At 37.6% G+C, this 12508-nt stretch overlaps 2 protein-coding genes across 2 annotated transcripts; one reads left to right on the top strand and one right to left on the bottom strand.

Annotated features, from left to right (window-relative positions):
* Positions 1-283: 283 nt before the first annotated feature.
* C56E6.7 (uncharacterized protein) lies at positions 284-565 on the bottom strand (the record flags this gene model as incomplete). Its single annotated transcript, NM_001381457.1, has 1 exon — positions 284-565. One exon carries the CDS (start codon positions 563-565, stop codon positions 284-286), a length of 282 nt encoding a protein of 93 aa, NP_001367698.1.
* A 2564-nt stretch (positions 566-3129) lies between these two features.
* On the top strand, positions 3130-7641 carry R05G9R.1 (uncharacterized protein). The gene is made up of 13 exons (NM_062915.6): positions 3130-3232; positions 3614-3738; positions 3965-4061; positions 4111-4370; positions 4454-4544; positions 4590-4683; positions 4745-5073; positions 5131-5865; positions 5911-6147; positions 6195-6304; positions 6825-7020; positions 7065-7133; positions 7186-7641. The coding sequence occupies exons 1-13, from the start codon at positions 3158-3160 to the stop codon at positions 7432-7434; spliced, it is 2667 nt and encodes an 888-aa protein (NP_495316.3). The 5' UTR covers positions 3130-3157; the 3' UTR covers positions 7435-7641.
* Positions 7642-12508: the final 4867 nt, after the last annotated feature.

Here is a 12508-nt window from a genome sequence, read left to right as displayed (position 1 = left end):
ATTAGCATCCGATTTACAAACACTTACCGTACAATTGTTTTTTGATAGTCTAGAACATTGCAAAAAAGTTCCAATTTAGCAACAATTAACTTTTCGCTTGACTTCTTGAAGACACCTACCGTATAGTCTTCCGTATACGAGTTGCCATCGTGAATTTACGTCACTTTTTCTACTTTTCTCATCACAATAGCGGCTTCATCTTATTCTTCCGTCCTTCAAACTGTTTTTTTTCTGGCCAGAAAACTATTGCGCAGTAGTAAATCGGATAATCGAGTTGCATTCGTCAGTTTCTCGAAAATGAAGAAGCTGCGGCCGGAGAAGTTTGACGGACTGACAGACGGACGAATGGCGCCGAAGTCGACGACGACGGACACCTATTATTCAGCCGCACTTTAATAGGACACGCAACAGCACGAAGCGGTTTGCCACTGTCTTCAACCGATCCGCCCTCTCTATTTTTCTCCCGGCTATTATTGTCGCTGAGTTTTGACCAGACTAAGCCATACGTAACTGCTAATGATCTTTGGCATACATCCAACAATGTTCTAGTTTGAAGATTTCGCATTTTTCCGATTCTAAATAAATTTCAAAGTTACAATACTGCATTTCATTGTTTTTAAACTTACCGTACTCGTTTTTCCGTTAGTTACCGATTTGGTAAGTTAACATAATTAGGAAAATCCCTGATCAATAAGATTAAAAAATTGACCTGAAATAATATTCCATTTGGAAACCCTTCATTTAAAAAAACCTCACAAGTCTAAAGAATCTAGACTAATTTCTAAATTTGCATATCGTAGTTTGGCAGAAGTTTGGCACTCCAGTTTAAAGGCACGTACTGTTTTTTCTGAATGGGTCTCACCACGATAACAGTCTCTGTCAATTTCAGCAAACCTAAAATCTTTTACATCCTCACAATGCTTTCCTTGTCATATTCGTTTCTACAGTATCTGAAAAATAAATTGAAATATAAAAATTGTTTTAGAAACATTTACTTACCACTAGAAAAAAAACCTTATCTACATTTACATATTCCAATGATTAATTCGCAATATTTTCTTTAATAATTTACGATCTCTGCAAAAATTGATATGTGCATACAAACACTCACTGATGCTAATCTAACGGAAATTCCTGGCTTTATTATAATTATTCTCTCATAAACTCGTCTGGTGTGTGGCGGGTCGAAAGTCGCGAAAATCTTGAAAAAGCATCTCATTGTCGCCTTATTCTACAAACCTTTTTGATAGAAATCTGCATAATATCTGCCTGTGCGGGTGCGTGTTCCGGTGAAATTGGGAAAGTTGGGAGAAAGTCATCTAGAATGAGATACACCGTATATCTCATTGTTTTTCCTTTTTTCATTTAGATTTCTTTACATACTTCTCAGTTTACTTCTAAACGACGTGGCGATACACACTTCTGTATATACTGCGTTATTACTGCATGTTTCGAGAATATACACATGCGTCTCGCCTCATCTTTCATTTAATCCATTTAATAATAGGATCTTGAATTGAAATGTGGTATATAAGAAAAGTCTCATCTATTGATAACTAACAGTTTATCACTTTATCTATTAGGATTTCACTTTGAACTTTTTAGCGAATGTTTTAGATGCATTTCTTCTTTCATTCCAATTATTACTTCATTTTTATAATTTCTATTTTGCTAGTGACCAAACATTTATGAAACTATTTGGTTAAATTTAATGTGAAACTTTTCTTGGAAAGAATTTAGACTTTAGTTATCTTTGAACTTATCTTAAAATTTTTTGAAATTTCTTACCACAGATTTACCCAATTACTAATGTTTTATGTGGGCCTAAAAATTTTGACTAATCTTAATCTCCAAAGCACGACGTACACACTGATGGCTTTTTGTCTCCCCTTTTCTTCCAAATTTTGTCTAATTTGTGAGTGATGATGTCGTTCTTTTTTCTGCATCAGGGCAGGGATACTATGCGGAACAACACTCATATGTATAGAAAAAAAGCTGCACGTATCCAAAACCTTTTACCTGATCCTTTTTATGATCCAACACGACCCTGCACTTTCAGTCAGTCAATTAGATTTATGTGTCCTCGTCATTTCGTTACGTACGTTGAAACTAGCTGCATAAGGAAAGAGAATCAAATGGGTGGAAGGGGGCATATCCGAAAGTTATTGCCATTTTGAAACCAATTGCCACCCTATTTGGGGAAAGTTTATAGAGAAGGAGGAGATGAATGTATTCAGGTATTCCTTTCCTGAGTCATTCTCCCTATTCCAAAAAAAAATTCCAGAACTGCTTGTTTCTCGTCGTTTTGTGTCTTTTCAATGTCGGCCACCTTGTCCATTTCATTGCCAATCAAAATGCAATCTAAGTTTCTCGATGACGATTTTCCTGTAATAAACATACCGCTCCTTTTCCACAAAAGATTGTCACTTCTTTCTTTTTGACTATCCCAAAGTTGCTAATTCCTCTGCTGGGATTGGACTTTTTATCAAATCCCCAGTTTTCTTGCCTATTCGTTTGCAAATCGAATGCCACAGATTGGCTGGAATATGTTTAATTTTTCAAGCATATTTTTCCTTCTCCCATGAGTTTTGAATCCATATTAGTCAGACGCTTTTGTCATTCTCATTGAGCAACCAATTTAGATTTCCTCTACAGGAAGTTCAACTTCAATTTCACATTTTGCTCTGTGCGGCTTGATTAATAGCTAGAGTCGAATATTTTTGGATTTTTTCAAAAACAACCAAGAACTATCAAAGCCGTTCTGGTGAATTTACTCTGTTAGGAACATCTTCATCTTAGTCTTCGTGGATTCCGACATACATATTCACTTGTTCAAATGTATCGATAACTCGGCAAACTTCCCGGTTTTTTCATGCATTCTTTCTTTTTCTTGATATCCACAAATAGTTACAATGCCCTTACCAATTTGCCAAGAATTTGATCTTTGAATTGTTTTACAGTAACAGAGGCTTTTTGCTCCAGTAATTGGTAGTTGAATTTGAATCAAAGAAAATGTTTCTCACACTAGTTAATTCAAGTCTTCTAAATTTAATTTTATTTACTACTGTTTCATATTCCAAGTTTATGTTATTATACTTTTCAATTATTTCGGTTATTTCTCTTAATTGCAGGTCCTGCCAACATCGATCTCTTCGAGATGGTCGATCGAAGTCGGCATCTCATGCCACATTATTTTCATGTATTTCTGGTCTTAGTGATCTCGATTAATCAGGTGAGAAGATATATTTGAAGTGGGCAACTTAAAACAAGAGTACAGTTGACCACCCACCCAGACACTTTTCTTATTCTGACGATCACTTAATTTGCGTATTCTTCTTCCTTTTCTGGCTTTTTTTGCAACATGTGTCCATTCTCCGTTAGCCAACTTCTCTTCCTTGTTTGTTGAATAAAATATAATGAAAAGTAGTGGAGGGACGTCGGTGATTGACGGCTTGGGAATGTGTACAGAAGCAAAACGGAGACCGTTCGGAGACAAGAATAATTGTGGCAATTATGACCGGTGAAGAGAAAGTTACACGGGGGAAAGGGTGAAATTGAGAAGGCAAAATCACGCTAGGTGACCATAGTTAAGGTAACAAATTCGAAGTTTCAGGTGAGTGCAAATGGATGTGACAGATATGTTAAATGTCGGAATGATCTTCTTGAAGTACACTGGAAATGTGCAGAACCATCAAGAAGATTTACTCAACATGCATGCAAGATCAACGATTTATATGGGTAAGAAGTTTTGAACAGATATATGTTCAAACTTACAACAATCTGAAAACACATTTTAGTCTAGATTGTTGTTAGCTCTCATGAATCTTGAAATTTTAATAGTGGAAAATTATGTCTGACTGTAAACAAAAATTTCAATTTTTTAGATTTTTCAGATTTTTTTTGAAACCTTGTTGCATTAAAATTATACGTCAGGTTGTCGAAGCTTATAAGGATTATTTTCCAGAAACCACAAGGCAACATCTTACAACATAGAGTCATTGTTCAGTGATTGCGCCTCCAAATATTCTGCAATCAGTGAGATAGACTTTCTGCTCATGACTGTGAGACAGTGCTCGATTGCTAATCCAGTATTTTTTTAAAATATTTTAGGATCCATCATGTCATAATGAAATTGAAATGGATTCTCGACCACTATTCTTTTCTTCTGCAACTTGTTGGAGTGATCTTATGAGACTGACACAGAAATGTTTCACCTTGAGCCGATGTTGTCCAGCAGCTCAAAGATGCGGGGCAGAGATGGAAGGAGATGTGATAAATGAGCAATATGAACTTGAGAAAAGTCAAATAAAGTTGAGACTGGAAGAATGTGCAGTTGATATGGCTGCAGTGTTGAGGGCTCCTATTTCAAGGTTGGAATTTTTAATACAGTCCAAGCTAAGAAAAAAACAACTTTAAATCTATGAGATGAAGAAATTATATTTTCATTTTTCAGAGAAGACGCGATGATTGCTCGGAAAGTTAGTGAGGCAACGAAAGTTATGCTAAGATCAGTAGTTCCGTTTAAAGTTTATCCAGATCCGCACGTGAGAACATTCATGAATATTCTATCATATCTAACTTTGTTTTAGAAACGAATAACAAAGAGGACAAAACATGGAAAGAAACCCAGAGAATTTGCTGCACCTCTGGCAGTCAGACCCAGGGCACTCAGGAAATTCAGTAGTGAGTTAATTTTTGGATTTTGCTATATATTTATGACAGACCGTTCTGAACAATATTTCAGAAAATCGATACGGAATCTCCAAGCGAAAATTTTTGAAGACAGTTCGTACTGGAAGAGCTGAAATTCTTCACTCCCCAATAGAACCACCAACAACTTCTCTAAGTCCATTTATTGTTCTTCATCACGGTGGAACAGCCATTCAGACATCGTCACAACCGCCAGCTTTCTCTCCATTCACATTCCAGTCTATTGATTTTGACGCTAGAATGAATCGGAAGTTTAGAAGAAATAAAAAACGAAGACTCCGAAAGAAGAAACATGATTTTGAAGATGAACCACCATTTGCACAAGCTTCAAAAATTACAGAATCCAGATTTGATCCCCGTCACGTAAGTTGATCATTTAAAACACCCTAAGATCAAATAGGTATATTTGCATGATTTCAGGCAGCCGAAAAACTAGACAAACTTAACGGAAATTTGAAACAAAAAGGAGAATTTGGAAGATCAATACTTCCAAAAATGTTAATGGTGAAACAAAATAAGGGAAGCTTTTTGGGATTTGCACAGCCCGTTATCAAACCACTATATTTTTCAAGACAAGAACAAGTTGAACCCAATCAGAGCGTTGATCAAATTTACGATGATATCATTGGCGATCAGAGAAATAAAAATGAATTGTCAAATTCTATAATCGATGCAACAACGATAAGACCTCCAGATTTCAATTTTATTCCAATTGTTCAAGAAAATACACCGGATATGAGAGAAGCATTCATAAATAACAATGGTGCATGGACGATGGAACCCACAACCGAACAAACAACGGAAACCCCACCTCCATCAAGTACTCTTCCACCTCCAACCATTACTTATCCAACAACTTATCTTTCAACATCATCAGTTCGCCCACCATCTTCTCGTCTTACATTTTCGCCAATTCGTAGAACAACTACACTTGAAGAACCAACTACAACAGTTGAAATGACAACTACAACAAAACCTATCACAACAACAGAAGTTACAAGCGAACCACCAACACCTTCATTCTCAGTTGATCCATTGATTGATTATGTTACACATGAATTATTAGATAAGCATATGGAAAAACAAAAGTCAGACGATGATGAATTTGATTTTTCGAATGCTGATTATATTGATATTAGTGCGATGGACATTGATGTTTGTTAATTTACATTTACTATACATTATTATTTTTCCTTTCAGCCCGGTACATCCACCACTCCAATGTTCCCAATTCCAATTGCCAGATATGAACAAGTAAACAGTTCATCTTCAATGTGGCCGATGGATGGACAACGTCGTCCATCTACTTCAGATCACACCACAACTCCACAATTACGAACTACAGCTGCTCCATTGAGTCCTGGAAGGCTCAGTGAGCAACAAAATGAGGATTTAATACCACTACCAACGGCGGCTTATACGTTTGGATCTGTTGATGTTAGTGGAAAATGTCTACTGAAAAGTATGAAAATGACTGTTCTCAGGTAACTCCATCACCATCAATAAGCACAACTCCACTGGAAGATCAACTGTGGCCATTGCCAATAAGAAAAAGACATCGGCTGAAATTAATGGGAGCGAAAATGAGAGAAAAGTGGGTTGATATCAAAATATGCGTGACAATGTGTCTTCATGTTTTTGTAATGAAAACTGTAGATATTGTCAACTCGCTTGTTTTACACTTCGTTTTATTTTTGTCCAGAACATCCTAGAGACCTACCTAGAATTTATCTAGCCATTTTCCACATTTTGTCAAAGCTATGGCAAATGCCAAAATTTAAAAAAAAGTGGAATTTTGTCGTAATTTCGAGAACTGCTGCAGATTCCTACAATGTTTTTATCCAAACAACTAAAAAGCGACAAAAGTATAAAAATTGTATTAGAAAATGTGACCATTGCTTCCTAGGATCATTTTTGAACAATTACCCCAATGACACTAGTCCGAATCAAAATTAATTTATCTTCTTTGGGAACAAAATGACATTAGGAGTTTAGTATCGTGCCGAAATTGTGCCTATAACTATACCTATCACAACCTAGATATCGATACGTGATCATGTATTCGCTAATTTTCCCATTCTTATGATTGCAATAGAAACTTGTCAATATTCTAGAACGAAACCAATTGTCATTTTGCCAATGAACAAGAAAAATGCCAAAAAGATGGAGCAATACAAGCGGACACTACAAACTGGATGCCAAAGATATGATAAATGTCTTCGGAAAGAAGTTGAAATGCGAATTAAATGTGCTCAACCATACCCGACGCCATATGATAAATGCTCTTCTCAACTGCTTCCACTTTATAAAGTGAGTTAATTCAGAGATTCTCCACCGCTCATCTACCTGTTCAGTTAATTGATGAAGCTTCGAACAACAAACTACAATTTTTCATAAAATGTGTTGCGCACTCGCAGGAACAGGTGAAATAGAAAGAGAGAGCCACTGCTATAATAACATTTAAAAAAAATTCAGAATTCTAAATGTTATGCACCGAAGAAAATGCGTGCACAGGAAGTGATATGTGAGAATCTCGAAGTTTGGTCATCATACTGTAGGCAACTAGAACTATGTTGTCCAGCCAAGGATCGATGCGACTCAGAAGCCGAAGACGATCATGTTGGTACTCGCTTACGTCTTCTAGAAAAATCGTTTTCACTTCGTGCAGCTGCCTGTCAATTCAAACATGCATTCCATCGAACACTGACAAGAAAGATGTTATAAATGCTATGATCCTTGTAGGATGTTTAGAACTAAACTATTTTTTACGACAATTACGGGATTTCTGTTTTTAATTTTTGTTTTCCAATTTTCTGTATATTTTGAAAATGCTCACACCCCTATTAAGCTCAAATATTAACTTATGAATATAATGGAATGTTTCAATTCTTTGTTTAAAAATAACAGGGTTAAATGAATCAACTTTTCCTATTTTCGCTAGATTGATTGGACTGAAAAGTTGGAAATGAACCAACAAACAATGTAGTGTGAGAGGAGGGAATGAACCTACGAAGAATTGAGAACCAAAAATACAGCACATGTATTTTGTGGGAACTCAAGAGAAAGTGTGGGAGGAGGGAATGAACCTACGAAGAATAGAGAACCAAAAATACTGCTCCTGTATTTTGTGGGAACTCAATAAGAAAATAGGAGATCTGGAAAAGCCCGAACACTAGGGAGAGACCCCAAAATACTGGCTGTATTCTGGACCGATCATCTCGTAGAAACAGAAGAAGGAAAAGTGTAAAATTAACCTAACAATTAGGTTGAGAACCCAAAACACTGCTCCTGTATTTTGTGGGAACTCAATAAGAAAATAGGAGATCTGGAAAAGCCCGAACACTAGGGAGAGACCCCAAAATACTGGCTGTATTCTGGACCGATCATCTCGGAGAAACAAAAGAAGGAAAAGTATAAAGTTAACCTAACAACTAGGTTGAGAACCCAAAATACTGCTCCTGTATTTTGTCGAAACTCAATAAGAAAATAGGAGATCTGGAAAAGCCCGAACACTAGGGAGAGACCCCAAAATACTGGCTGTATTCTGGACCAATCATCTCGTAGAAACAGAAGAAGGAAAAGTGTAAAATTAACCTAACAATTAGGTTGAGAACCCAAAATACTGCTCCTGTATTTTGTGGGAACTCAAGAGAAAGTGTGGGAGGAGGGAATGAACCTACGAAGTATAGAGAACCAAAAACACTGCTCCTGTATTTTGTGGGAAATCAAGAAGAAAATAGGAGATCTGGAAAAGCCCGAATACTAGGGAGAGACCCCAAAATACTGGCTGTATTCTGGACCGATCATCTCGAAGAAACAGAAGAAGAAAAAGTATAACGTTAACCTATCAACTAGGTTGAGAACCAAAAATACTGCTCCTGTATTTTGTGGGAACTCAATAAGAAAATAGGAGATCTGGAAATGCCCGAACACTAGTGAGAGACCCCAAAATACTGGCTGCATTCTGGACCGAACATCTCGAAGAAACAGAAGAAGAAAAAGTATAAAGTTAACCTAACAACTAGGCTGAGAACCCAAAATACTGCTCCTGTATTTTGTGGGAACTCAAGAGAAAGTGTGGGAGGAAGGAATGAACCTACGAAGAATAGAGAACCAAAAATACTGCTCCTGTATTTTGTGGGAACTCAAGAAGAAAATAGGAGATCTGGAAAATCCCGAACACTAGTGAGAGACCCCAAAATACTGGCTGTATTCTGGACCGATCATCTCGAAGAAACAGAAGAAGAAAAAGTATAAAGTTAGCCTAACAACTAGGTTGAGAACCCAACATACTGCTCCTGAATTTTGTGGGAACTCAATAAGAAAATAGGAGATCTGGAAAAGCCCGAACACTAGGCAGAGACCCCAAAATACTGGCTGTATTCTGGACCGATCATCTCGAAGAAATAGAAGAAGGAAAAGTATAAAGTTTACCTAACAACTAGGGAGAGACCCCAAAATACTGGCTGTATTCTGGACCGATCATCTCGAAGAAACAGAAGAAGGAAAAGTATAAAGTTAACCTAACAACTAGGTTGAGAACCCAAAATACTGCTCCTGTATTTTGTGGGAACTCAAGAGAAAGTGTGGGAGAAGGGAATGAACCTACGAAGAATAGAGAACCAAAAATACTGCTCCTGTATTTTGTGGGAACTCAAGAAGAAAATAGGAGATCTGGAAAATCCCGAACACTAGGGAGAGACCCCAAAATACTGGCTGTATTCTGGACCGATCATCTCGAAGAAACAGAAGAAGAAAAAGTATAAAGTTAACCTAACAACTAGGTTGAGAACCCAAAATACTGCTCCTGTATTTTGTGGGAACTCAATAAGAAAATAGGAGATCTGGAAAATCCCGAACACTAGGGAGAGACCCCAAAATACTGGCTGTATTCTGGACCGATCATCTCGAAGAAACAGAAGAAGAAAAAGTATAAAGTTAACCTAACAACTAGGTTGAGAACCCAAAATACTGCTCCTGTATTTTGTGGGAACTCAATAAGAAAATAGGAGATCTGGAAAATCCCGAACACTAGGGAGAGACCCCAAAATACTGGCTGCATTCTGGACCGATCATCTCGAAGAAACAGAAGAAGAAAAAGTATAAAGTTAACCTAACAACTAGGCTGGGAACCCAAAATACTGCTCCTGTATTTTGTGGGAACTCAATAAGAAAATAGGAGATCTGGAAAATCCCGAACACTAGGGAGAGACCCCAAAATACTGGCTGTATTCTGGACCGATCATCTCGAAGAAACAGAAGAAGAAAAAGTATAAAGTTAACCTAACAACTAGGTTGAGAACCCAAAATACTGCTCCTGTATTTTGTGGGAACTCAATAAGAAAATAGGAGATCTGGAAAATCCCGAACACTAGGGAGAGACCCCAAAATACTGGCTGTATTCTGGACCGATCATCTCGAAGAAACAGAAGAAGAAAAAGTATAAAGTTAACCTAACAACTAGGCTGAGAACCCAAAATACTGCTCCTGTATTTTGTGGGAACTCAAGGAAAGTGTGGGAGGAAGGAATGAACCTACGAAGAATAGAGAACCAAAAATACTGCTCCTGTATTTTGTGGGAACTCAAGAAGAAAATAGGAGATCTGGAAAATCCCGAACACTAGGGAGAGACCCCAAAATACTGGCTGTATTCTGGACCGATCATCTCGAAGAAACAGAAGAAGAAAAAGTATAAAGTTAACCTAACAACTAGGTTGAGAACCCAAAATACTGCTCCTGTATTTTGTGGGAACTCAATAAGAAAATAGGAGATCTGGAAAATCCCGAACACTAGGGAGAGACCCCAAAATACTGGCTGTATTCTGGACCGATCATCTCGAAGAAACAGAAGAAGAAAAAGTATAAAGTTAACCTAACAACTAGGTTGAGAACCCAAAATACTGCTCCTGTATTTTGTGGGAACTCAATAAGAAAATAGGAGATCTGGAAAATCCCGAACACTAGGGAGAGACCCCAAAATACTGGCTGTATTCTGGACCGATCATCTCGAAGAAACAGAAGAAGAAAAAGTATAAAGTTAACCTAACAACTAGGTTGAGAACCCAAAATACTGCTCCTGTATTTTGTGGGAACTCAATAAGAAAATAGGAGATCTGGAAAATCCCGAACACTAGGGAGAGACCCCAAAATACTGGCTGTATTCTGGACCGATCATCTCGAAGAAATAGAAGAAGGAAAAGTATAAAGTTTACCTAACAACTAGGGAGAGACCCCAATATACTGGCTGTATTCTGGACCGATCATCTCGAAGAAATAGAAGAAGGAAAAGTATAAAGTTTAACTAACAACTAGGGAGAGACCCCAAAATACTGACTGTATTCTGGACCGATCATCTCGAAGAAACAGAAGAAGAAAAAGTATAAAGTTAACCTAACAACTAGGGAGAGACCCCAAAATACTCGCTGTATTCTGGACCGATCATCTCGAAGAAATAGAAGAAGGAAAAGTATAAAGTTTACCTAACAACTAGAGGAGAGACTCCAAAATACCGGCTGTGTTCTGGACCGATCATCTCGAAGAAATAGAAGAAGGAAAAGTATAAAGTTTACCTAACAACTAGGGAGAGACCCCAAAATACTGGCTGTATTCTGGACCGATCATCTCGAAGAAATAGAAGAAGGAAAAGTATAAAGTTTACCTAACAACTAGGGAGAGACCCCAAAATACTGGCTGTATTCTGGACCGATCATCTCGAAGAAACAGAAGAAGAAAAAGTATAAATTTAACCTATCAACTAGGCTGAGAACCCAAAATACTGCTCCTGTATTTTGTGGGAACTCAAGAGAAAGTGTGGGAGGAGGGAATGAACCTACGAAGAATAGCGAACCAAAAATACTGCTCCTGTATTTTGTGGGAACTCAATAAGAAAATAGGAGATCTGGAAAATCCCGAACACTAGGGAGAGACCCCAAATACTGGCTGTATTCTGGACCGATCTAAAGTTTACCTAACAACTAGGGAGAGACCCCAAAATACTGGCTGTATTCTGGACCGATCATCTCGAAGAAATAGAAGAAGGAAAAGTATAAAGTTAACCTAACAACTAGGGAGAGACCCCAAAATACTCGCTGTATTCTGGACCGATCATCTCGAAGAAATAGAAGAAGGAAAAGTATAAAGTTAACCTAACAACTAGGTTGAGAACCCAAAATACTGCTCCTGTATTTTGTCGAAACTCAATAAGAAAATAGGAGATCTGGAAAAGCCCGAACACTAGGGAGAGACCCCAAATACTGGCTGTATTCTGGACCGATCATCTCGAAGAAATAGAAGAAGGAAAAGTATAAAGTTTACCTAACAACTAGGGAGAGACCCCAAAATACTGGCTGTATTCTGGACCGATCATCTCGAAGAAATAGAAGAAGGAAAAGTATAAAGTTTACCTAACAACTAGGGAGAGACCCCAAAATACTGGCTGTATTCTGGACCGATCATCTCGAAGAAATAGAAGAAGGAAAAGTATAAAGTTAACCTAACAACTAGGGAGAGACCCCAAAATACTGGCTGTATTCTGAACCGATCATCTCGAAAAAAAAATATGGAAGAGTTTTGATTGAACCGAAAAGCTATCAATTACAAGAGGATTACTGAGCAACCGCTCAGTGGCTAGGCAGTGGGACTAGAATGACTCGCATACAAAGAAACCCCTTCAAAAAGAAGAGGATGATCGCAGAGCAAGCGGAAGGACACATAATGCGGGAAAATAGGCCGTATAGGTCAAACTACAGATAAATCATCTTGTGTGCACGGGACCAAACAACAGTAATCAAAGAAATTT

This window comes from Caenorhabditis elegans, chromosome II (assembly GCF_000002985.6).
Source record: "Caenorhabditis elegans chromosome II".
Lineage (NCBI taxonomy): Eukaryota > Metazoa > Nematoda > Chromadorea > Rhabditida > Rhabditidae > Caenorhabditis > Caenorhabditis elegans.
This window is presented reverse-complemented; position numbering and strand designations above follow the sequence as displayed.

Excerpts from the sequence above, each read along its gene's own strand:
- R05G9R.1 (NM_062915.6), top strand. The coding sequence starts at position 3,158 with ATGGTCGATCGAAGTCGGCATCTCATGCCACATTATTTTCATGTATTT. Across the intron at positions 6,148-6,194 it reads ATACGTTTGGATCTGTTGAT|GTAACTCCATCACCATCAAT; the intron begins GTTAGTGGAAAA and ends GACTGTTCTCAG. Across the intron at positions 6,305-6,824 it reads GGAGCGAAAATGAGAGAAAA|AACGAAACCAATTGTCATTT; the intron begins GTGGGTTGATAT and ends TCAATATTCTAG.